Raw genomic sequence first — 23293 nt, 5'->3', positions numbered from 1 at the left:
GACATTTTAAATGTGTATTTATTAACTCTCACTTGATACAAATGACACAGTAGACAGTTACATTACAGACGGACAACCTAACATATTGGTCTCTTGGAAAACAGCAAGATTACTTTTCCAATAGCTAATAAAAAGGATTAAAATTAAACTCAGGTACATTTGTATAGTTTTTACACTCTATAACAATTACAAAAGAGAAGGAAACCAATAGCAGTCCCATTTTCAAGACCTACTGTCTGATTAAACATTGAAGCACAATCTATGATGAGGTTGAAAGAAGAACTTAAACATTGTTCAAAAGAGGAAGAAGCAAGTTACAGATATTTATAAAGGATACTAAGAAGAACAGCTGTGAGGAAGAGAATGAGGAACTGGTTTAACCTTCATTTAACAACAAGGAGTCAAATGTAAGCATCATTTTAGAAATACAAAAATAACACATCGTATATAAATATTTGGAAAGGTGGAATTAATGGATTAATATGAGGATTACAATTCAACAATAAGTAAGGCGTTCGAAGAATCAAACTGTGTGTGTATGTGTGTGTGTGTGTGTGTGTGTGTGTGTGTGTGTGTGTGTGTGTGTGTGTGTATGTGTGCGCGCGTGTGTGTGTGTGTGTGTGTGTGTGTGTGTGTGTGTGTGTGTGTGTGTGTGTGTGTGTGTGTGTGTGTGTGTGTGTGTGTGTGTGTGTGTGTGTGTGTGTGTGTGTGTGTGTGTGTGTGTGTGTGTGTGTGTGCGTGCATGTGTGTGTGTGGCCTAGCATTACTATACTTGTGGGGACCTAAATCTGTTTACACAGTCACGTGTGGGGACTCGCCTCCCTTATGGGGACAAAATGGAGGTCCCCATGAGGGGAATCATTAATTTTAGGGTGAAGACTTGGTTAGGGTTAGGTATGTGTTGGTTATGGTTAAGGTTAGGATAGGTCTCCAGGAATTGCATGTACTGTAAGTCAATGTAATGTCCCCTGAAATGATGGAAACATGGTGTGTGTGTGTATGTTTGTAAAGATGCATGTGTTGTGCAAATTCTCTCTTTGTTTCTTTTTTCCCAATTTTACTTTTATCGTGACATTTTCACTATACAATATATACACATTGAAGGATTGCTGCAGATATGATAAGTAGTTAGCATGTGTGTAAAATGATACCGGGTAACTCATCTGGTTACGTTGTGGGGACCTAAATCTGTTTTTACACTCACGTGCGGGGACTCGCCTCCCTTATGGGGACATAAGGAATTTTACCATTAATTTTAGGGTGAAGACTTGGTTATGGTTAAGGTTAGGATAGGTCTCCAGGAATTACATGTAACTCAATGTAATGACCCCAGAAGTGATGGAAGCATGGTGTGTGTGTGTGTGTGTGTGTGTGTGTGTGTGTGTGTGTGTGTGTGTGTGTGTGTGTGTGTGTGTGTGTGTGTGTGTGTGTGTGTGTGTGTGTGTGTGTGTGTGTGTGTGTGTGTGTGTGTGTGTGTGTGTGTGTGTGTGTGTGTGTGTGTGTGTGTGTGTGTGTGTGTGTGTGTGTGTGTGTGTGTGTGTTGTGCAAATATTGTCTTTGTTTCTTTTTTCCCCAATTTTACTTTTATCGTGACATTTTCACTATAAAAAATATACACATTGAAGAATTGCTGCAAATATGATAAGTAGTTAGGATGCTAAATGTAAGCTGATGCACATTTCTGTTTGCACCCCCACTCTAGCAGTAAAGTGTGTGTATACTGTATACTGTTCATTAAAATAAACAGTTTACTCCAGCTCCTGCTACATGTTGTTGTTTACTTCTTTCACTCCTACCTACTGCTACTTAACACCATGGAAACTTGAGGGTAAATGTTTCCTCTTCAATGTTTCACTTATTTCTGTTTCATCCAGGTGAGTCTCCCTCTGGTTTGATGCATCGGAAATAAATCATGTAAAGTTCTGGTGAGTTATTTCTCAGGAAGTTGTTTTGGGTTTGTTTTCATAAATACAGCTGAGTGAGAGCTTGCTGACCTTCACACCAGGTCCTCCTGCTCCCCTGGTTCTTCTGTCTGTTCTGCAGAGACCATGTTCAGGTCTGAGACGTTCTCATACACAGGACAAGGGTCTAACTGATGGAGAGACAACGAGAGGAGAGTCAGAGGCCATCATTTGAGAGAAATACAATTCTATTTTATATTAAACCAAAATTAGGAAACCAAGTAATGTGTGATGTGTGACCTCGCTTATTAACAACAGGTAATAACCAGTTTCTAGAGTAGGATCTGTCACTGTGGAAATACACATTGGTAGTTCCTTTAACCAGTTTAGCCCTAAGCCTGTTTTTCAGGTCTCAGGCTCGAAAATGACATTCCCAGAACAAATACCCATATCTTCCCTTCTAAAAGGGGTACATTAATAATATTTTTTCTCAAAGTAATGATAAACCTGTGAGTTGGATGTAGAAAAGTCAGAATCAATATAGATGTTTTTATTTTAAAGAAAATTCAGATTGAACATGGTAAAAAACTGTAAATTATAGTGTCCGTCCAAAGAATATGTTGTACATATAGTGAAAACTATCCTTGGATGATGGGTTAGTAGACTAAAAGCTTTAGGAATCCAAAGTACAACATATAATAAGTACCCTGTATCAAGATTGAGGCAAAACAAGTGATATTTGACCTTTTTAGAGAGATTTAGCAAAAAAAACCTCTTCTGGGGCCATTTGGGTATATTTTCCTTATCTCTGGCCCCCCTTGGTCGATTTTGACATGTGACATCTCTTTCTGACCGTCAGAGCCAATAGAATCGAAGGGGAATCGTCCCGCACACACTCATGTTAAAAAGAAAAAGGCGTCTTCGCGCAAATTCCATAGTGAAGCTGTCTCTAGGTCTGACATCTCAAAACCGAAAAGCAGATTTATTGCTCATGGATTATCAGAAATCATTCAAAGGGACACAGACACATTGGATTAACCTATGGATTAACTTCAGCATCGTTTTTATCGTTTTAATGCAATTGAAGACCACTTTTGACCAGATTACGACCAAGGTGAGCCATTTTGCCGTTTTTGGCTAACTAGCTGTCTTCATGTGTGCTCTTGTTATTATCTCCGAGAGTTTGTATGATTGCGTGATAATGAGGATAACCATCGATTCTGTGTCCTCCACGATGTGAAACGATGGGTTGAGATGTGCAGCAAAGATAAATAATAAGGTTTTGTGAGTGAATTTCGGTGCAGTCATCTGTTAGCATGGTTCGCTCGCTGCTAATTCAGAGGCTCAGCATTAGCATTGTGGGGGTTTTTTTGAAAAAAAAATTAAAATGATCAGTTCGATGTTAGTTTCTTTCCGTTACATGGATATAAAACATTCATAGTTTATTACATGAACATGCCCTCAGACACTGTTTTCTGCAAGATATTGCAGGAGGCCCCCGGAACCGGGGTCTCTCGGGCTTAACAGGTTAAGAACGTAGTTACTAAGGTAAATGCACATTTTCAAGATGACCCTATTTAACAACAGGTAATAACCAGTTGCTGGAGCACGATCTGTCACTGTCTCACCTCCGCAGTCTCTATGAGCTCATTCGCTTCAGTGGTGGAGCTCACAGCCTTCTTCTTCTTCCTGAATTTAATCCAGAAAAAAAAAACTGATTTATGAATAAAAGGATCATAAAAAAACATTTTTGAGAGTCAGTACACAGGGGAACATATCAATGCTGGATATGATTATGTATTTGCAGAGTTACCTCATCCAGAGACAGACAAGGAGCAGAGGAACCAGCACCAGAACCAGCAGAACCAACCTGGTGATGTTCATGATCATTGGGGATTTATCTAGAAATGGAGGTAAACAGTTGTGAGATAATTTACTGTAACACACTTTAACTGGAACCTTGAACAAAAACAAGCCTGTTTGCTTTCAGTGAATGTTGGAACGAGGTACCCATCGACACCAGAACAGCAGAAAGGTCACACAACTTGCGTCGTAGACTGAAAAACAAATATGTTTCGACTGCACGATGGCATTAATATAAAACAAATGTATATTTAAAAAACGTCCTATTTCTGTATTCTTAAAATAGTTTGGCTTCTTTGAACCGAGGTTGGACTGTGAGGAGTTTGAAAAAGCAGCATTTAAAACTAAAATGTTGACTTTAATTAAATGTATTATGTCAACATATTTCACACAACTGTATCAGGATAATTGAATGCAATAATGTTACATTTAAATTCAAAATAATAGGTGCACCTTAATATATGTGGTTCCAACTAACCTAATACAGTTATTTGACCTTTGTTGACATAATACATTTAATTAAATTCAACGGTTCAGTTTTTTCCGTGTGCATACATGACCGGAAGTCTTCTCCCTCTGTGCCGCTGCTTGGCACCAGGCCAGCGCACCAATTGTGCGCACCGGCTATTTAAGCTGAGGTGCCAAACTTGGTCCCTCCCATTTCCGCTTCTCCTGTGGCGGCTGCAGCCTGGCGTGGTAACGCAAATTGTTTGGCGTGGCAGCATTCATGTCCTGCTCTCTTCCGGACAGGTAAAGCACTGTGCAGTCTGTCATTTATTCAAGCTACACACTGCTGACACTTTCCCATATTAGCGCAGCTGATGTCGTTAGAAGAGGCATTTGCCCTGCCAGAGGCTCCGTGATAGCAGCGTTGCACACTGTTGGTGAGTGCCGTTGTCTGCTCTCTTTAAATCTGCTGCGTAGTTCCCCTGCCTTATCGATTATTTATGTCACAGCGGGATTTGGCCGTGGGATTTGCAGGTCTCATTCCCTCCCTTGTCGGCTCTGTGGCTGCGCCTGGCTGCACGGGGTGGTACGTATGAGCGCCCCCCCCCCCATATTGTAAGTTAAACCGTCACTTTCATACAGATTTTGTAGTAATTCTAATCCCCTTTCCAGGGGTGTTCCAACTATTCTCCCTCCCCACCTTTGGCCATCATTCCCGTCCCGTGCTGCTGTTTTGGCTCTCTGTGAGTGTTGGGCTCTCTGTGAGCTTCGCTCGTCGCTGTGGCTCGTCGCTGTGGACAGGCCCAGACTGCTTGCTCTGGCCTGTTGCTGGAGCCGTTCTTGGCGTCAGGGAATTGTCCATTACATTTGCTTTCATTTGATTGAATTTGTTTATTCCTTGCAGTCCTTTACATTGGCTTTAATTTGGTTTAATTTCTTTATTCATTTGTTGTTTACATTCATTCAGATTTGGTGTATTTTGTTGTTTCCTTTTGTTTATCCTTTTGTCAGAACTATAACATTTTATCCTGTGCCGGATAGGTGCTGTGGCCCTGAGGCGGCAGACTCCCTGGTGGTGGCAGTGGTTTTCTTCACGTATTCGTTTTGAGTGGTGTGCAGTGTCACGGGTGATTTATTTTGGACTCCTTACTCCCCTTTTTGTTAACTGCCGCTGTGGTAAGCCAAGCCCTGTCCGTTTCCCCAAAGTGGGTATTTTATTCAAATGTATTGTGTGTGGTGTTTTTAGATATTTTGTATGTTATAAATAAAACTGTATTCTGACCCTTAAAACTGTCTCTGCCCGTGGTGTAAAACAAACCTGATTGTTCTTATCAGCATTAGACCTTTATAATTTCCTGGGGGCGAAACTCCCCCAGGTGGCGTTGTTCGCAACCGACTCCTAACACCTACCCTCACCACACCGCCACACATACAACTCCTAAAATCTCCTGAGGCTGCTCAGTGAATTTTATCCAACTGATAGGCGAGATTAGCTGAGGAAAGTTTGTAGTTATGATCAGTAAAATATCCCCCTGTAGATTGAACCTTAGAATGAACTGTTTCACTCACATTTCACTTCAATAAACAACTTTTCCGATGTCCTCCTCCCCAGCTTGTTCTCAGCTGTACAGAAATACTGTCCAGAGTCAGAGGCCTGCGTAGAGCTGAAGACAAGCTGTGGTTCTTCATTCAGAATAGAAGAGTATGAAGTTTCATCCTTGTACCAGGTGTAGTTAGCTGCTGGGTTAGCATCACTGCTACAGGTCAGAGTCACTGAACTGCCCTCCTCTCTCTCAGCAGAGGGACTCACTGACACAAAGGGGAGCTTTGGAGCATCTGGAGGAAATGTGGAAACAAAACTCAGTCATACAATAATAGAGCTGAAAAAGTAGTAATGAACACAACCTTCCCATGCCATAAATGGACAGATTCAACCTTTAAATAAGTTGTTTGACTCACATTTCACATCAATAAAGACATTTTCAGATGTCTTCCTCCCCAGCTCGTTCTCAGCTGTACAGAAATACTCTCCAGAGTCAGAGGAATTGATGGAGCTGAAGACAAACTGATGTTCTTCATTCAGAATAGAAGAGTATGAAGTTTCATCCTTGTACCAGGTGTAGTTAGCTGCTGGGTTAGCATCACTGCTACAGGTCAGAGTCACTGAACTGCCCTCCTCTCTCTCAGCAGAGGGACTCACTGACACAAAGGGGAGCTTTGGAGCATCTGGAGGAAATGTGGAAACAAAACTCAGTCATACAATAATAGAGCTGAAAAAGTAGTAATGAACACAACCTTCCCATGCCATAAATGGACAGATTCAACCTTTAAATAAGTTGTTTGACTCACATTTCACATCAATAAAGACATTTTCAGATGTCTTCCTCCCCAGCTCGTTCTCAGCTGTACAGAAATACTCTCCAGAGTCAGAGGAATTGATGGAGCTGAAGACAAACTGATGTTCTTCATTCAGAATAGAAGAGTATGAAGTTTCATCCTTGTACCAGGTGTATTTAGCTGCTGGGTTAGCATCACTGCTACAGGTCAGAGTCACTGAACTGCCCACCTCTATCTCAGCAGAGGGACTCACTGACACAGAGCGAAGCTTCGGAGCATCTGGAGGAGAAAAGGGGTAGAAATACAACTGTGAATGTATAACGGCCCGTCCACACTACAGCTTAAAAAAAAGCTTGGAGCTGGGCTTGTCTGAAGCTCGACCAACAACCAATCACATGAATCTCCCGCCCCTGACACACAAGCAGCGGTTTGATTGGCTAGAGCTTGTACTGGCATATGATTTGATTGGCTGACGCTTCCACCAACACATTGTATGTGATTGGCTAAGGGGCGAGACATATCTAAGTGGTTGACCAATCACAACAGAGCCGGCCTGCTAACCAATCAGAGCAGACTGGGCTCTGGTTTCAGACAGAGGGTGAAAAGAGGTGCTGCAGCACAGGCAGTATGAGAAAAATAAAGAGCTTTTTGAATATTAAAGCATGGAGACATGTCACAGCAAAGAGAGAAAATAAAAATATGAACCTGAGAATGAGCATAAAATGTCCTCTTTAAAACAGTGCAGTGAACTCACACACTGAAGGAGAACGGTGATTCTCTTGTCCGTTTAAAGCACAGGAATAGATGTCTGCTGAACCAAAGTTGACTAAACCAGAGTAAGATATTCCTGTCCAAAGTTCCTCTCCATTCTTGTACCAGATGTAGGGAGTATTATTAGGTACATGACAGCTGGTCTGACACTTCAGCTCTGCCTGGTCTGAATACGCTCTGCTCACCTTCAACTGGAGATCTGGATTTGTGAAGAAGAAACAGGAACAACAAAACTCTCAATATGCGTGCAAAAACCACTAAACATTTGGAAATACAGTATAAAACATGAGTGTTACCTGTGACAGACAAAGTGACTCCAGGTGAACCAATATATGATCCACCTTTTTGGATGATTATCCTGAACTTGTACTCGGCTGAGTCGCTCTCTCTCAGGTTTCTGATTCTCAGAGTGCAGGTGTTGTTTTCACAGAGATCCTCTACACGACCTGCGTACTCTGAGTCTGTTTTCAGATCTACAGGTTCACCATCTTCCTTTTTAGTAAACCAGAACGTTTTCTTAACTATGGTAAACCACACTTTGAATGGGTATGTGTAGGTGCATCTCATTTCCACTGTTGATCCTTTTACTGCACAGATCTCAGTAGAAGAGTAAGTCACTCCCCAGTCATCCTGACCCTGAACCACTGAAACACAGAGCACAACAGAAGCTATAATCAGACTCATATCAACATCAAGAGACACATTTTCGTTGGTGAAGCAGCTTAGTCCACATTTCTCACAACTACATATTCTCCCACGCTATCAAAGTAAAATATTGTTATAGCGCTAACCTTTTGGATACAAACGATGACTGTTTTACTGCAGATTTATATTATTTTACATTACATTTAGCTGACGCTTTTATCTAAAGTGACTTACAATAAGTGCATTCGACCAAGAAGATACAAACTAGAAGAAAACAGAATCATATAAGTACATCAGGTTTCATAGAGCCAAGTATTTCAAGTGCTATTCAACTGGCTTTAGATAAGCCAGCCCTTTGTTAGTATATAAGTGCTTTGTTAGTAATTGTAATGCTCAAAGTGGAGTCGAAAGAGATGAGTTTTCAGTCTGCGCCGGAAGGTGTGTAAGCTATCTGCTTTCCTGATGTCAATGGGAGCTCATTCCACCATTTTGGAGCCAGGATAGCAAACCCACGTGTTTTTGCTGATGGGAACTTGGGTCCCCTCACAGTGCGGGTGCAGCGAGCCGTTTGGTTGATGCAGAGCGGAGTGCACGTGCTGGGGTGTATGGTTTAACCATGTCCTTGATGTAGGAAGGGCCAGATCCATTCACAGCATGGTACGCAAGTACCATTGTCTTGAATTGGATTCTTCATTTGTTGTAGAGCGTGTATCTGCAGCAGCGGTTTGTAGCAGCGATGTTTGCAGTGAAGGACAGGTTGTTATCTAGGGTCACCCCCAGATTCCTTGCAGTCTGAGTCGGGGAAACAACAGAGGTGCCGATGTTGATAGTCAGGTCAAGAGTGGGACAATCTTTTCCCGGAAGAAAAAGCAGTTCAGTCTTATCAAGGTTGAGCTTGAGATGATGAGCAGACATCCACCGAGAGATGTCTGCTAGACAAGCAGAGATGCGTGCGACGACCTGGGTCTCTGAGCGGGGAAAGGACAGAATTAATTGGGTGTCGTCAGCGTAGCAGTGGTATGAAAAACCATGCGGGCTAATGACTGATCCGTGCGAGTTTGTGTACAGGGAGAAGAGGAGGGGACCAAGAACAGAGCCCTGAGGAACCCCTGTAGTTAATTGACAATGGTCGGACTCGGACCCTCTCCAAGTAACCCTGTAGGTGCGGTCTTTGAGGTATGAGGTGAGGAGGGAAAGTGCAGAGCCTGAAACTCCAAGTTCTTGGAGAGTGCGAAAGAGGATCTGATGATTCACCGTGTCGAATGCAGCGGACAGGTCCAAAAGGATGATGACAGAGGAGAGGGAGGCTGCTTTAGCTGTGTGCAGTTCCTCACAGACAGCCAGGAGAGCAGTTTCTGTGGAGTGACCTGCCTTGAAACCAGACTGGTGCTGATCCAGAAGGTTGTTCTGATGGAGATAGCAGGAGAGTTGTTTAAAGACTGTGCATTCAAGTGTTTTAGACAGGAACGGGAGGAGAGAGACAGGCCTGTAGTTTATAACATCAGACGGGTTGAGAGTGGGTTTCTTTAGGAGAGGGTTTACTCTTGCCTCCTTGAGACTGTTTGGAAAGTGACCAGAAGTTAGAGAAGTATTGATGAAATGGGTGAGAAACAGTAGAATATCAGGAGGGATAGTTTGAAGGAGGTTTGATGGTATAGGGTCCAAACCTTTTTTTCAAAGTAGTTAACAAAGTCGCTTGGAAAATAGTTTTTTGGGATTGGAGTAGGAAGAATGGATCTTATCTTGAAAGAAAGTGCTTTTTGCCTGAGAGATCGAAGCAGAGAAAGAGGAGAGGAGAGCTTGATAGGTTAGGACAGGGGTTGGCAACCCGCGACTTTCGAGCAAAACAAAAATAAGAAGGAAATACAAATATTTGTAGGACTTTTTATATTTTGTTGCACGGTTGAAAATATTTAGTATCTTGTATTTTGAGGTGATACTGTGACACATAAAACAATTTAAAAAACTGTTTTAATTAGGTCAACTAAAATATGCGTCATATCCTGCTACGGTCCCGCGCCAGCGCCTTTTCTTGCAGGTGGATAACCTGACCCCGGCTCGATGAGCGAACTATGGATAAATCAAATAAAAGTATCGGAGACACACAGAGGGTTTACTTCTGCGTGGACAGAGTTATCTGCTTTCACAGCAAACGATGCTGGCTTACCGGGATGTTTGATATGTGGAGAGAAGTTCTCAAAGGTGCTGATTTATTTTAAAGTTGGCTTGTGTATTTCTTTTTGATTCTCCTTATACGAGTTATTTGTTTATTATTAGAGGTAACAAGTTTTCTATAATGTAATAAATATTAAATGCAAAAAAACTGTAGTTTTTGTCTATGATGTAACAACATATACGGGAAATAATTTGCTTGGGTATTCAACTTTTGACAAAGTTGATTATTTTCTCCTCTCACTGTCTCCTTTCCCACGTCATAGGTCTACGGCCTTGGGTATTGCTGCTATCTCTCTTAAGGAGGTAGTTCACTGTTCAGGGACGAAGGTTCCCTGGCGCGCATTCTTTCCTATGGACGACAGCTCTAGTTAGATTCAGGGTCCATAATGCTTAGTCTCACTGATGAAGAATGTTGATTATTACACTCCGAACTAGTTAAAACCTCGAGCTGCATAAAGAGTTCTTCAGAATTGGTTTGGCAACCGCTGTGTCAACTCGTGACTGTGGTGGCTGTACTATTCCAGTCGCCTCCCTTGTGTTTGTTTTCCCTTTCCCTGTCTGTGTTTGTGTGGGCGTGGTGGCTGTCACTCCTGGCTCCCAGCTCAAACCTCCTCCTGCTGTAATCAGCTGTGCACCCTCCCCTACTACACACCTGATTCCCATCAGCATTTACAAATGCCATATCAGCGGAGGCTCCACAACCTGTCAGAGCCAGATTGTTGTTTAACCCACAGTGGTAAAACTCTCAGCCTTCTTAGCCTTAGCTATTTTCCTCAACACCGTATATTCTTCTTTCGTGTTCTTCTTGTGCTCCAGGATCACTCTCCGGCCGCCGTGCTGTCATCACCAGCCGCCATTTCCAGCCGGATTACTCTCCACGCTCCTCCACCTCAAAATAAATATTTTTCCAACACTCTGCCTTGTCCTGCGTTTGGGTCCTCTCGGAAAACGTAACAGAACGATCTGGCCAGCGGACACAGGCCACCGGTCAAAGACTGTGGACGAACTCAGCCAAGCCCTGGCCAGTGAAGGCGCTCTCGTGGGGCATCACGAGGCGGTTCTCCGTGAAGTAGTGGAGACTCTCCAGAACCTTTCCACTAATGTACAAAGGATCGGCACGCAAGCAAAACTGCTCACCTCACAGTCTTCTCCCCCGCAGCCCGCTGCACAGCCGACAGCCCCTCCCCCCCTCCTGCCGCACCTCTCCATCAGCTACGAGAGGCTGTCATTCCCACACCGGAGCGATACGCTGGAGATTTGGGTATTTGTAGAGCCTTTCTGTTCCAGTGTATGTTTTTGAGCAGCAGCCTAGTACTTATCATACAGATGGGGCTAGGGTAGCATATGTAATGAGTCTGTTGAGGGGGAGTGCTTTAGATTGGGCTACAGCTGTTAGGGAGAGTCAGCCACAAATTTGCTGGTCATATGAGACTTTCATTTCCGAAATGAAAAAGGTTTTTGATCACCCGGTACGGGGGAGGGACGCTTCCAGGCGCCTTCTTTCTCTCCGGCAGGGCTCCCGTAGTGTAGCCGAATTTTCAGCTGAGTTTAGAACAGTTACTGCTGACTCACGCTGGAATAACGAGTCATTGCAGGATGCTTTTCTTCAGGGGCTGAACGAAGCAATTAAAGATGCGCTAGCTACTAGGGATGATCCAGTTAGCTTGGATAATTGAATTGCCACAGCCATCAAGATTGATAATCGCCTCAGAGAGAGACGTAGGGATAGGAATAGCCGTCACCCCAATCTACTTCTCACCTGATCCTCAAATTGGCACTGCCACTACCCCAATCTCCAAATCCTTCCCAACTCCTTACTCGGTCTCACCCCCTGAAGATGAGCCCATGCAAGAAGGAAGGGCCCGCCTATCACCATCTGAGCGTGCTAGAAGGATCCAGGCTGGGGAATGTGTTTATTGCAGCCAAACCAGTCATCTCGTTTCCTCCTGTCCTAATCTGCCAAAAGGTCAGGCTTGTCAGTAGCTGTGGGGATTCTGGCAAGCCCTTCCTCCTCTCTCAACCCCCGACCCAGAACGCAGCTAGAAGCCGTGCTTTGCTGCAACCAACAGTCCCTACCCCTACTTGCCTTTGTGGACTCGGGGGCGGACGAGAACTTTTTGGACATGGACATTGCAGCTCAGGCAGGAATTTCCTGCAAAGTGTTAGATTCGCCTCTTAATGCTAATGCTCTAAATGGAAAATTCCTGGCCCAAGTCACTCACCGCACCAAGCCAGTAAACCTCATTCTGTCTGGAAACCATCGTGAGTTTATTCAGTTTCACCTAATTTCCTCACCTCATGCCCCCATAGTGTTGGGCCATCCCTGGTTAAGAACACACAACCCCCAGATTGATTGGGTAACTGGCTAAATCATTAGTTGGAGTTTTTTTTGCTTATCCTCTTGCCTGCAGTCTGCCCTACCGCCAGCAGAGGCCGCCTCTCCACCACCCAAGATCGAACCGCCTGACCTGTCATCTGTCCCCACTGAATATCATAACCGAGGAGAGGTGTTCAGTAAACAGCGAGCTCTTCCTCCTCATCGACCCTACGACTGTCCCATTGACCTCCTTCCCGGGCAACACACTCTCACTCCCTAAGCGTCCAATAGCGACGTTTGGTCAGTGTCCGTGGCGTCCAATTGTGACGCTCCTTCAGCGTCATAAAGGGACGCAAATAGCTTTCAACTGATTGCAATGTATTCCCATCTGCGTCGGGATTTGACGCTCATGGAAGCACGGCATTCGTTTGTGTCGGCTGCCCTTAAAGGTAATGTGAGCGTCCATTCCCAGGAGTAAAGGATGGCAGAAGACACTACACTACCCATAATCCCCAGCTATCGTTTGGACTACACCATGTGCTCTGTTTGACAAACCCCGTGATAGTCCTCAAGCTCTGTGATTGGAGAGGGTGCTCCGAGGGTTAAGCCGATTCTAACAGCACTTGAAATGGGATGGAACCACGGCAGACTGTCCAAAACAGGATTTGAACGGGTCTACCGGGTCCCCCCTCCCCCACCCCGTCCCCAGAACTACACATGCTGGCTATTCTGTTTCGCAACATGTTCTCTATGGCACGTCTCTACTGGGAGTTGTAGTTTTAAATTTGTTTTCCCATAATAAGAAGTTGCCAGTATTAAACTGTGTACATCCCTGGAGGTTTAGGGGACAGGAAACACTCACATTTAAAACATATAATTAATAAATGGGTGAAAATTGCTTGTGCCCATTATGGGCAGTATTAATATATATACCCACATGCCAGCTAAGGTCAGAAGAGCTTTATTTAACAGCTGGTCTTATGTGTGTGACCCCTCCAGTTGTTCATTGATAAGCCTGAAACATGCACGTGTCAAGGTTCAGAGGCACATTTTGCAAATATGGCAGTAGCCATCGATCAGCTTAAGATAAGATATACTTTATTGATCCCAAGTTGGAACATTTGCGTTACATTAGCATGTGTAACAGTTAAATATGCAGTTGTGTTTATTTGAAAATCATTTAGTATAATCACACAAATTCTGTGTTTTATATTCAACAATTCTGTGTTTTTTATTTATTGATTGTTCAATACCTGACAAGGCCGGAGATGAAATATCTACATACATCTTATAGGAGTATAATACATTATGTACAATATCAGTTAAAATAAGTGCTTCAACATAGTTAACATTGCTGGAGGTATGCACAAATATTGATAGATGTCTTGTAATGCACTATTGAGGAACCTGCAACCCAAGTTTTTCATTCAGTGCAGAACTACACCACAGTTGTGTAGGCCTATATGATATGTCAATAAACCTTAGAAAATCTTGAAATCTTGAAAGGGATGTGCAAAATAGTCATTACATACAGTCTTTAATTAACTATTAGTAGAGAATAACGAGTAATGAATATACTTTATAGGGATCGTATTAATATCTAATAATTAAAATAATTAAATTCAATAACATGCTTTAACCACCAGGTGTCCCTTTATATCAGCTGTGCACCTTTATGGTGTAAATACAGCCTATCCACCAATTGGATCAAATATAAAAGTGAGCCGAATTAATGTTGATACTGCGAGGAGACGTATTGTGTGAAAATAAATGTAAGATGTTGTTTAATGGCTGATATATGTATGATCCACGTCACGTTTCCAGTGTTGGCGGCAGTTCCTCATGTTTGTCTAGAAGTCTTCTCATCAGGGCTCTATAAATACAGAACTACGTCAGATATGTAATATTTAATGCAGCCGAACCGTGTATTACAATGCCGTTATGTGATGACTTTCAAAGAGAAAAGCAAGTACACTCGGAATAAAGTGTTTTCGGTCTGTTTCCGGTATTTGTTAATGACGATGTGCTGTGAGATGTGAGACTGGAATTGCACAGGGGAAAATAACGTATCTTTAGATGCAGATTTTGTTAAACTAATACGTTTGCGCTGTGGACCAACACTATACTTTGACGGGGAAGGGGGTAGCAATAAAGATAACACCAGTAAACAGTTACACAACATAACAGAAATAATATCGATAGCATCGTCCGTAGCAACCACCTTGGTAACAATGAAAACGTTGTATAGACACCATTTCCTGAAGTAATCTTCGTAATAACTAGCAAACTAAAGATCATGTACATCCACTGCACACATAATCTGAAATAACAACTCATATTTCTCGCATCAAATGACATCAAAACGCATTTTAATGGCCAAAGTAACTTTAAATAGGCATTTTACACCGAGAATAAAACGAAGTTCGGCCATGTTTTTTTTTTCTGCAGGGAGAAATGTGAAGATCACGTGACATAGACGCCAGCCATTGGAATGAATGGTGAAAAAAACGTAGGGATCTTACAATTTCAGAGGCGTTTTCGTAGAAATACTACGTCCGTATACGTTGTGGACCAACGTAGTTATTACACGTTTTTTTGTGAGACTGGGTTGGTAAAGAGAATGAAATGAAAAAGTGATCCGAGGTGTGAAGCGGGTTTACAGAGAGGTTAGAAGTAGCGCAGTTCCTTGAGAATATGAGATCAAGGTCATTGCCAGCTTTATGAGTTGGTGGGGATGGAGACAGTGAGAAAGCAAAGGCGGTTAACAGAGATGTTAGTTCGTCTATCTTCCCCGTCTGGAGGTTGAAGTCTCCGAGAAGTACAGCGGGAGGGCCAGTTTCAGGGATGTGTGAGAGGAGATTATCTAATTCCTCCAAGAAGTCCCCCAAGGCGCCTGGTGGACGGTAGAGAACAACAATGGTTAATTGTATAGGATGGGTTACAGCAACGAGAAAATCGGCATAATCGAGTGTGACTATTAAAAAATAAATCATTACGTCGGGGTAGCATTTGCTTGGCATTTCCGGTTATTTCTACACTGGTTACCATGGGTTAACAATACCGTGTAACTGTCACGTTTGAAGGGACAAAGTTGTGACATCTTCACGTCTCCCAGCATGGTAAATCGTCACATATTCACGTCTTGCCGTGATACCGGGTTGGTCTGGGAGAAGGAATATGCTGTGGAGAGAGCTGCTGGGGTGCATGTGTTGGATGGAGTATTCCAGGTCTCAGTGATGCGGCTTTCACACCAGCGCTTTTCCCTTTCTAGCTCCGAGCGGGAGCTTTTCTGGTTCAGCTCCGGTTTCCCTTTTCTGCTCCCGCTCTGTTCACACCGCCCAGAGCTGCCGCTGCTGCGTCATGACGTCACCGTTTACGTGCCTGCTTCATAAAATCCAAACCGCGCGAATATCCCTCACATCGACAACAACAACAATGGCCGATTGTATTGAAGCGCTGTTCGCTTTGGTTATCCTCTTATGAAACGAAATGGAAGGCATCGGACGACTTTACAAGGGACGACTTTACTTGGAACTTTACAAACATCACATGCGAAATGCAAGACTTCTTTGTGGTCTTCAGCATCTACTTCAACCCGCCTCGACGTAAGAGAGACGTAAGAGAGACGTAAGCGACGCCGCCTCTTAGCTCCGAAGCTCTTACCTCTAGACCGACAATTTTTTGGAGCTGGAAGTGAACCGGATTCCGGAGCTTTGAGGCGGCGCCTCTGCGGTGTGAACAGGAAAAAACGGTACTTTTCAGGCTCCAGCTCCGAGCCGAAGCTGAAAAGGCGTTGGTGTGAAAGGGGCATGAGAGCAAGGAAATCCAGAGACTGCAGGGAGGCGTAGCCAGAAATGAAGTCAGCCTTAGGAACAGCTGACTGGCAGTTCCACAGGCCACCTGAAACTAGATGTTGGATCTCAATGGAGCATGTGGGATAGACGAGAGCAGGCCGGATATATAGCGATTAGGAGATGCACGGGGCCAGTGATAATTGCGAGAAGACACATGAACAAGTCTTATTTCTACCTTTTTGCCTTCATTAGATGGACCCCCTTTTTGTACATGGCTTTCTCGAACAGGTGAGCTACATGAGCGGCCCCTGTTGTTTTATTTGACTAATCTGAGCCTAGGGTTGAGGTTGAATTGTCATAAAAAATCAGGTCCTATTGGCAAGGTTGAGCAGCGCAGGGTGGACCCAAGTGCAGACAGACGAATGTTTTGACTGAAAATAAACTTTATTCAAGGATTATTGGATAAATGCAAAACCGACAAGTACTCTCATTCCCTCTCATCGCAAAAACAACCCACCAATCCCATAACTTAAATACATACATGACCAATCAAGAGACAAGACACAGCTGGGGACAATACTTGCGCACCGATTATTTTCATAAACTTAGCTTCTTCTGTATTCTGAGGTACATTCACTGCCTTAAAATATAAAGAGATGTACAGTACCTTGTGTAGAGAGAAGGAAGACTACAAATCCTCTCACTGGTAAACTCATAGCTGCTCCTAGCGTCTCTGATGATAAATCAGTCAGATCACATAATGGAGAAATAGGACGGTTGCTCTGTTGCTATGTCAATGTGCTAAAAAACTGCGTTTCCTTCCTCTTTACAGTGAAAATAGGGATGCTTAAAATAAGGCTTTTGGTTAGAATGAAGAACTTATTCCTGCTATGGTTTTGCAAATGATGCAATTTATTTTGGATGAAAATGGGTGACTCACAATTCAACATTGAAATCCCTGAAACCCCACGGATCCTAAAAACAGGAACGAACACATTGCACGGTGGTTTTGTTGTGAACATCATCATTAATGTTAGATCTGCTCTTAACCTGTAGTAATATGGTCTGAGGTGCAGGGTGTGCAGAGATCTCAGTAGAAGTGTGACTAACCAACCTGTCTTTCTGACGCTTTACCAGAAACTCTTATAAGACCATATTTGTTCAAAGATGTACCCCTGCCCTCTACACTTCATATTTTGTAATGCACATGAGATGTGTGTGAGAAATCCTGTGTTTTAATCATTTGCAAATAACAAACTGCTGCTGTCTTATAAATGATGCCTGATGACGACTGAACTGGATCTGCTGACGTTTGATTTTTAGTATTAATATCAATATAATTCATACAGAGAATATTCAGCCAAGCTTGGCATAGACATTTTTCACTTTTTAAATGTGTATTTATTAACTCTAAATTCATAGAAATAGCACAGTAGACAGTTACGTTACAGACGGACAACCAAACATATTGGTCTCTTGGAAAACAGTCACAGAGTCACATTTGTATAATTGTTTACACTTTAGAAACTATAACAATTAAAAAAAAAGAGAAGGAAACCAATAGCAGTCCCATTTTCAAGACGTACTGTCTGATTAAACATTGAAGCACAATCTATGATGAGGTTTAAAGAAGAACTTAAACATTTTTTTAAAGAGGAAGAAGCAAGTTACAGATATTTATAAAGGATACTAAGAAGAACAGCTATGAGTAAGAGAATGAGGAACTGGTTTAACCTTCATTTAACAACAAGGAGTCAAATGTAAGCATCATTTTAGAAATACAAAAATAACACATATCTATACGTATATAAATATTTGAAAAGGCGGAATGAATGGATTTAAATATGAGGATCATAATTCAACAATAAGTAAGGTACAGTATTTGAAGAATCAACCTGTGTGTGTGTGTGTGTGTGTGTGTGTGTGTGTGTGTGTGTGTGTGTGTGTGTGTGTGTGTGTGTGTGTGTGTGTGTGTGTGTGTGTGTGTGTGTGTGTGTGTGTGTTTGTGTGTGTGTGTGTGTGGTGTGTGTGTGTGTGTGTGTGTGTGTGTGTGTGTGTGTGTGTGTGTGTGTGTGTGTGTGTGTGTGTGTGTGTGTGTGTGTGTGTGTGTGTGTGTGTGTGTGTGTGTGTATCATGACATTTTCACTACACAAAATATACACATTGAAGGAATGCTGCAAATATGATAAGTAGTTAGGATGCTAAATGTAAGCTGATGCACATTTCTGTTTGCACCCCCACTCTTTCAGTAAAGTGTGTGTATATACTGTACATTCAAATAAACATGTTGCTCCATATCCTGCTACATGTTGTTTCTGACTGCTTTCACTCATACCTACTGTTACTTCACACCATGGAAACTTGAGGGTAAATGTCTCCTCTTCAATGTTTCACTTATTTCTGTTTCATCCAGGTGAGTCTCCCTCTGGTTTGATGCATCTAAAATAAATCATGTACAGTTTTGGTGAGTTTACTAAAATTAGGAAACCAAGTAATGTATGATGTGACCTCGTTTATCAACAACAGGTAATAACCAGTTGCTAGAGTTCGATCTGTCACTGTCTCACCTCCACAGTCTCTATGGGCTCATTCGCTTCAGTGGTGGAGATCGAAGCATTCTTCTTCCTGAATTTAATCCAAGAAGAAACAGATTTATAAATATGAGAGTCAGTACACAGGGGAACATATCAATGCTGGATATGATTATGTATTTAAAGAGTTACCTCATCCAGAGAAAGACAAGGAGCAGAGGAACCAGCACCAGAACCACCAGAACCACCAGAACCACCAGAACCAACCTGGTGATGTTCATCATCATATGGGAATTATCTAGAAATGGAGGTAAACAGTTGTGAGATACTTTACTGTAACGTACTTTAACTGGAACCTTGAACAAAAACAAGCCTGTTTGCTTTCCTGGATCAATAAATGTTAGAACGAGCTGCCCATCGACACCAGAACAGCAGAAAGGTCACGCAACTTGCGTCGTAGACTGAAAACCAAATCTGTTTCGACTGCATTAATATAAAACAAATATATATATAAAAAAACTTCCTTTTTCTGTATATTCTTAAAATAGTTTGGCTTCTTTGAACCGAGGTTAGACTGAGAGGAGTTTGAAAAAGCAACACTTAAAAAACAAAAATGTTGACTTTAGTTAAATGTATGATGTCAACAATCACCACATAACTGTATCAGGATAACTGAATGCAATAATATTACGTTGAAATTCAAAATATTAGGTTCAACTTAATATAATAATCTAACCTAATACAGTTATGTGACCTTTGTTGACATAATACATTTAATTAAAGTCAAAGTTTCAGTTTTTTCCGTGGGCATACAACTCCTAAAATCTCCTGAGGCTGCTCAGTGAATTGTATCCGGCTGATAGGCGAGAATAGCTGAGGGAAGTTTATAGTTATGTAAAATATCCCCCTGTAGATTGAACCTTATAATGAACTGTTTCACTCACATTTCACATCAATAAAGAACTTTTCCGATGTCCTCCTCCCCAGCTTGTTCTCAGCTGAACAGAAATACTGTCCAGAGTCAGAGGCCTGCATGGAGCTGAAGACAAGCTGTGGTTCTTCATTCAGAATAGAAGAGTATGAAGTTTCATTCTTGTACCAGGTGTAGTTAGCTGCTGGGTTAGCATCACTGCTACAGGTCAGAGTCACTGAACTGCCCTCCTCTATCTCAGCAGAGAGACTCACTGACACAGAGGGAGGCTTTGGAGCATCTGGAAGAGATGAGTAGAAAAACAACTATTACTGTAAAGGCTAAATCAAACTAGCTTTTCTTTAGTAACCCCTACTAGAAGAGGCAGCAAACCTTAACGATAATGACAAAGTGCAAAAGCAGAAGATGTTTAAAGAGGCCCTGTTATGCTTTTGGGGGTTTCTCTTTCCTGTAGTGTGTCATATAGATTTGAGTGCATGTAAATGGTCTGCAAAAGCTAAAATCCTTGTGTTCCTGCAGAGGGAGTTTATCTCCATCAGGGAGAGCGCTTGCACTCCAACACATTGTACGTGATTGGCTAAGGAGCGGGACATCTATAAGCGGTTGACCAATCACAACAGAGCCGGCCAGCTAACCAATCGGAGCAGACTGGGCTCTGGTTTCAGACAGAGGGTGAAAAGAGTTGCTGCAGCACAGGCAGTATGAGAAAAATAAAGAGCTTTTTGAACATTAAAGCATGAAGACATGTCACAGCAAAGAGAGAAAATACAAATATGAACCTGAGAATGAGCATAACATGTCCTCTTTAAAACAGTGCAGTGAACTCACACACTGAAGGAGAACGGTGATTCTCTTGTCCGTTTAAAGCACAGGAATAGATGTCTGCTGAACCAAAGTTGACTAAACCAGAGTAAGATATTCCTGTCCGAAGTTCCTCTCCATTCTTGTACCAGATATAGGGATTATCAGTTGCCCGACAGCTGGTCTGACACTTCAGCTCTGCCTGGCCTGAATACGCTCTGCTCACCTTCAACTGGAGATCTGGATTTGTGAAGAAGAAACAGGAACGACAAAACTCTCAACATACGTGCAAAAACCACACCACACAATTATATTATTTTGAGCTACTGAACATTTGGAAATATAAAACATGAGTGTTACCTGTGACAGACAAAGTGACTCCAGGTTCACCAAAAAACTTATCATAGTGTGTTATGATCCTGAACCTGTACTCAGCAGAGTCGCTCTCTATCAGGTCTTTGATCCTCAGAGTGCAGATGTTGTTTTCACAGAGGTGTTCTACACGACCTGCGTACTCTGAGTCTGTGGTCAGATCTACAGGTTCACCATCATTCTGTTTAGTGAACCAGAATATTTTCTCAACTGTGTTAACTTTGCCTCTCCATGTAGATGGGTATGTGTAGCTGCATCTTATCTCCACTGTTGATCCTTTGACTGCACAGATCTCAGTAGAAGAGTAAGTCACTCCCCAGTCATCCTGACCCTGAACCACTGAAAGACAGAGCACACCAGAAGCTATTATCAGACTCATATCAACATCAGGAGACACATTTTCATTGGTGAAGCTGCTTAGTCCACATTTCTCACAGCTACATATTCTCCCACGCTATCCAAGTATAATAATGTTATAGCGCCAACCTTTTGTAGGGTAAAACTCTGACTGTTTTATTGCAGTTTTAGATTATTTCTATCGTTTTGACTTCATTGGATGGACCCCCTTTTTGTACACGGCTTTCTTTAACAGGTGAGCTACATGAGCGCCCCTTGTTGTTTTATTTGACTAAACTGAGCCTAGGGTTGAGGTTGAATCGTCATAAAAATGCAGGTCCTATTGTTAAGGTTGAGCAGCGCAGGGTAGACGTAAGTGCAGACAGACGAATGTTTTAACTGAAAATAAACTTTATTCAGGGCAACTGGATAAAAACAACAAGTACTCCCATTCCCTCTAATTGCAAAAAGAACCCACCAAACCAGAACTTAAATACATACATGACCAATCAAGAGACAAGACACAGCTGGGACAATACTTGTGCCCCATCAAAATCTTCAACACTATTTACATTTTTTTCATAAACTTAGCATCTTCTGCATTTCTGAGGTGCATTCACTGCCTTAAAATATAAAGAGATGTACAGTACCTTGTGCAGAGAGAAGGAAGACGACAAATCCTCTCGCTGGTAAACTCATAGCTGCTCCTCACGTCTCTGATGAATCAGGTATCACATACAGGAGAAATGGGACGTTTCCTCTGTTACTATGTCAATGTGCTAAAAAACTGCCGGGGATCCCTTCCTCTTTACAGTTTGAAAATAGAGATGACTTAAATAAGGCTTTAGGTTCAAATGAAGAACTTATTCCTGCTATGGTTTTGCAAACGATGCAATCAAACAGCTGGACATGGGCATCCCTGAAGCCCCACTGATCCTTAAAGCATGAATGAACACAGTGCATGGTTGTTTTGTTGTGAAAAATCATCATCGATGTTGGTGTTAGAGCAAGTATTTTATTAGAAAAAAAGGCCACCTAATCGTGACGTTCCTTTAAGTTACAAAGTGATACCAGCCTTAACATAGAAAGACAGCAAGAAAGAATACCTAAGTTGCTTATTGCTTTAGTTGAGTTTTGCCTCTATTGTTTTGACTATTGTAAAGCCTGTTTTCTTTGTGTAAAAAGCTTGGTATTTTATTTTGAGCATTGCACAATATCATCCCACCATCGGAGGCCAAGCAACTCATCAACTGTGAGTAACACAAGTATAAAGGAAAGAAAACGAGTTAGAAATGTCTGTTTAAGGCATCTAGTGGCTTGATGGAAAATAAGGAAGGAAGCCACGACAGTTAGATTTGCTCTTCACCTGTAGTATTATGGTCTGAGGTGCAGGGTGTGCACAGATCTCAGTAGAAGTGTGACTAACCAACCTGTCTTTCTGATGCTTTACCAGAAACTCTTATAAGACCATATGTGTTCAAAGATGAACCCTTGCCCTCTACACTTCATATTTTTGAACGCACTTTGATGGAAATGTCCAGATCTTTGTGAGAAATCCTGTGTTTTAATAACTTGCAAATAACAAACTGCTGCTGTCTTATAAATGATGCCTGATGACGACTGAACTGGATCTGCCAACGATAGATTTTTAGTATTAATATCAATATAATTCATACAGAGAATATTCAGCCAAGCTTGACATAGACATTTTTCACTTTTTTAATGTGTATTTATTAACTCTCACTTGATACAAATGGCACAGTGGACAGTTACATTATAGACGGACAACCTAACATATTGGTCTCTTGGAAAACAGCAAGATTACTTTTCCAAAAGCTAAAAAAAAGGATTACAATTAAGCTGAGTCACATTTGTATAGTTGTTTACACTTTAGATACTTTAACAATTAAAAAAAGAGAAGGAAACCAATAGCAGTCCCATTTTCAAGATGTACTGTCTGATTAAACATTGAAGCACAATCTATGATGAGGTTTAAAGAAGAACTTAAACATTTTTAAAAGAGGAAGAAGACATGTTACAGTTATGTATAAAGGATACTAAGAAGAACAGCT

The 23293-nt window shown here is 42.1% G+C and overlaps 1 protein-coding gene across 1 annotated transcript; it reads right to left on the bottom strand.

Annotated features, from left to right (window-relative positions):
- Positions 1-21956, bottom strand: LOC117443338 (myelin-associated glycoprotein-like). Its single transcript, XM_034079325.1, has 17 exons — positions 21872-21956; positions 20874-21224; positions 20541-20753; positions 19726-19992; positions 18974-19079; positions 18818-18875; positions 18648-18689; positions 16918-17032; positions 7616-7963; positions 7303-7518; positions 6561-6827; positions 6171-6437; positions 5781-6047; positions 3715-3802; positions 3530-3590; positions 1995-2092; positions 1-349 (listed from the first exon to the last, which is right to left on the bottom strand). The coding sequence occupies exons 1-16, from the start codon at positions 21918-21920 to the stop codon at positions 1997-1999; spliced, it is 2811 nt and encodes a 936-aa protein (XP_033935216.1). The 5' UTR covers positions 21921-21956; the 3' UTR covers positions 1-349; positions 1995-1996.
- Positions 21957-23293: the final 1337 nt, after the last annotated feature.

This window comes from Pseudochaenichthys georgianus, unplaced genomic scaffold (genome assembly GCF_902827115.2).
Source record: "Pseudochaenichthys georgianus unplaced genomic scaffold, fPseGeo1.2 scaffold_587_arrow_ctg1, whole genome shotgun sequence".
Taxonomy (NCBI): Eukaryota; Metazoa; Chordata; class Actinopteri; order Perciformes; family Channichthyidae; genus Pseudochaenichthys; species Pseudochaenichthys georgianus.
Note: the sequence above shows the minus strand (reverse complement) of the source record. Positions and strands in the feature narration are given on the sequence as shown.

Excerpts from the sequence above, each read along its gene's own strand:
- LOC117443338 (XM_034079325.1), bottom strand. The coding sequence starts at position 21,920 with ATGAGTTTACCAGCGAGAGGATTTGTCGTCTTCCTTCTCTCTGCACAA. Across the intron at positions 18,690-18,817 it reads AGCCCATAGAGACTGTGGAG|ATGCATCAAACCAGAGGGAG; the intron begins GTGAGACAGTGA and ends GATTTATTTTAG. Across the intron at positions 6,828-7,302 it reads TCACCGTTCTCCTTCAGTGT|ATGCTCCGAAGCTTCGCTCT; the intron begins GTGAGTTCACTG and ends TTTCTCCTCCAG.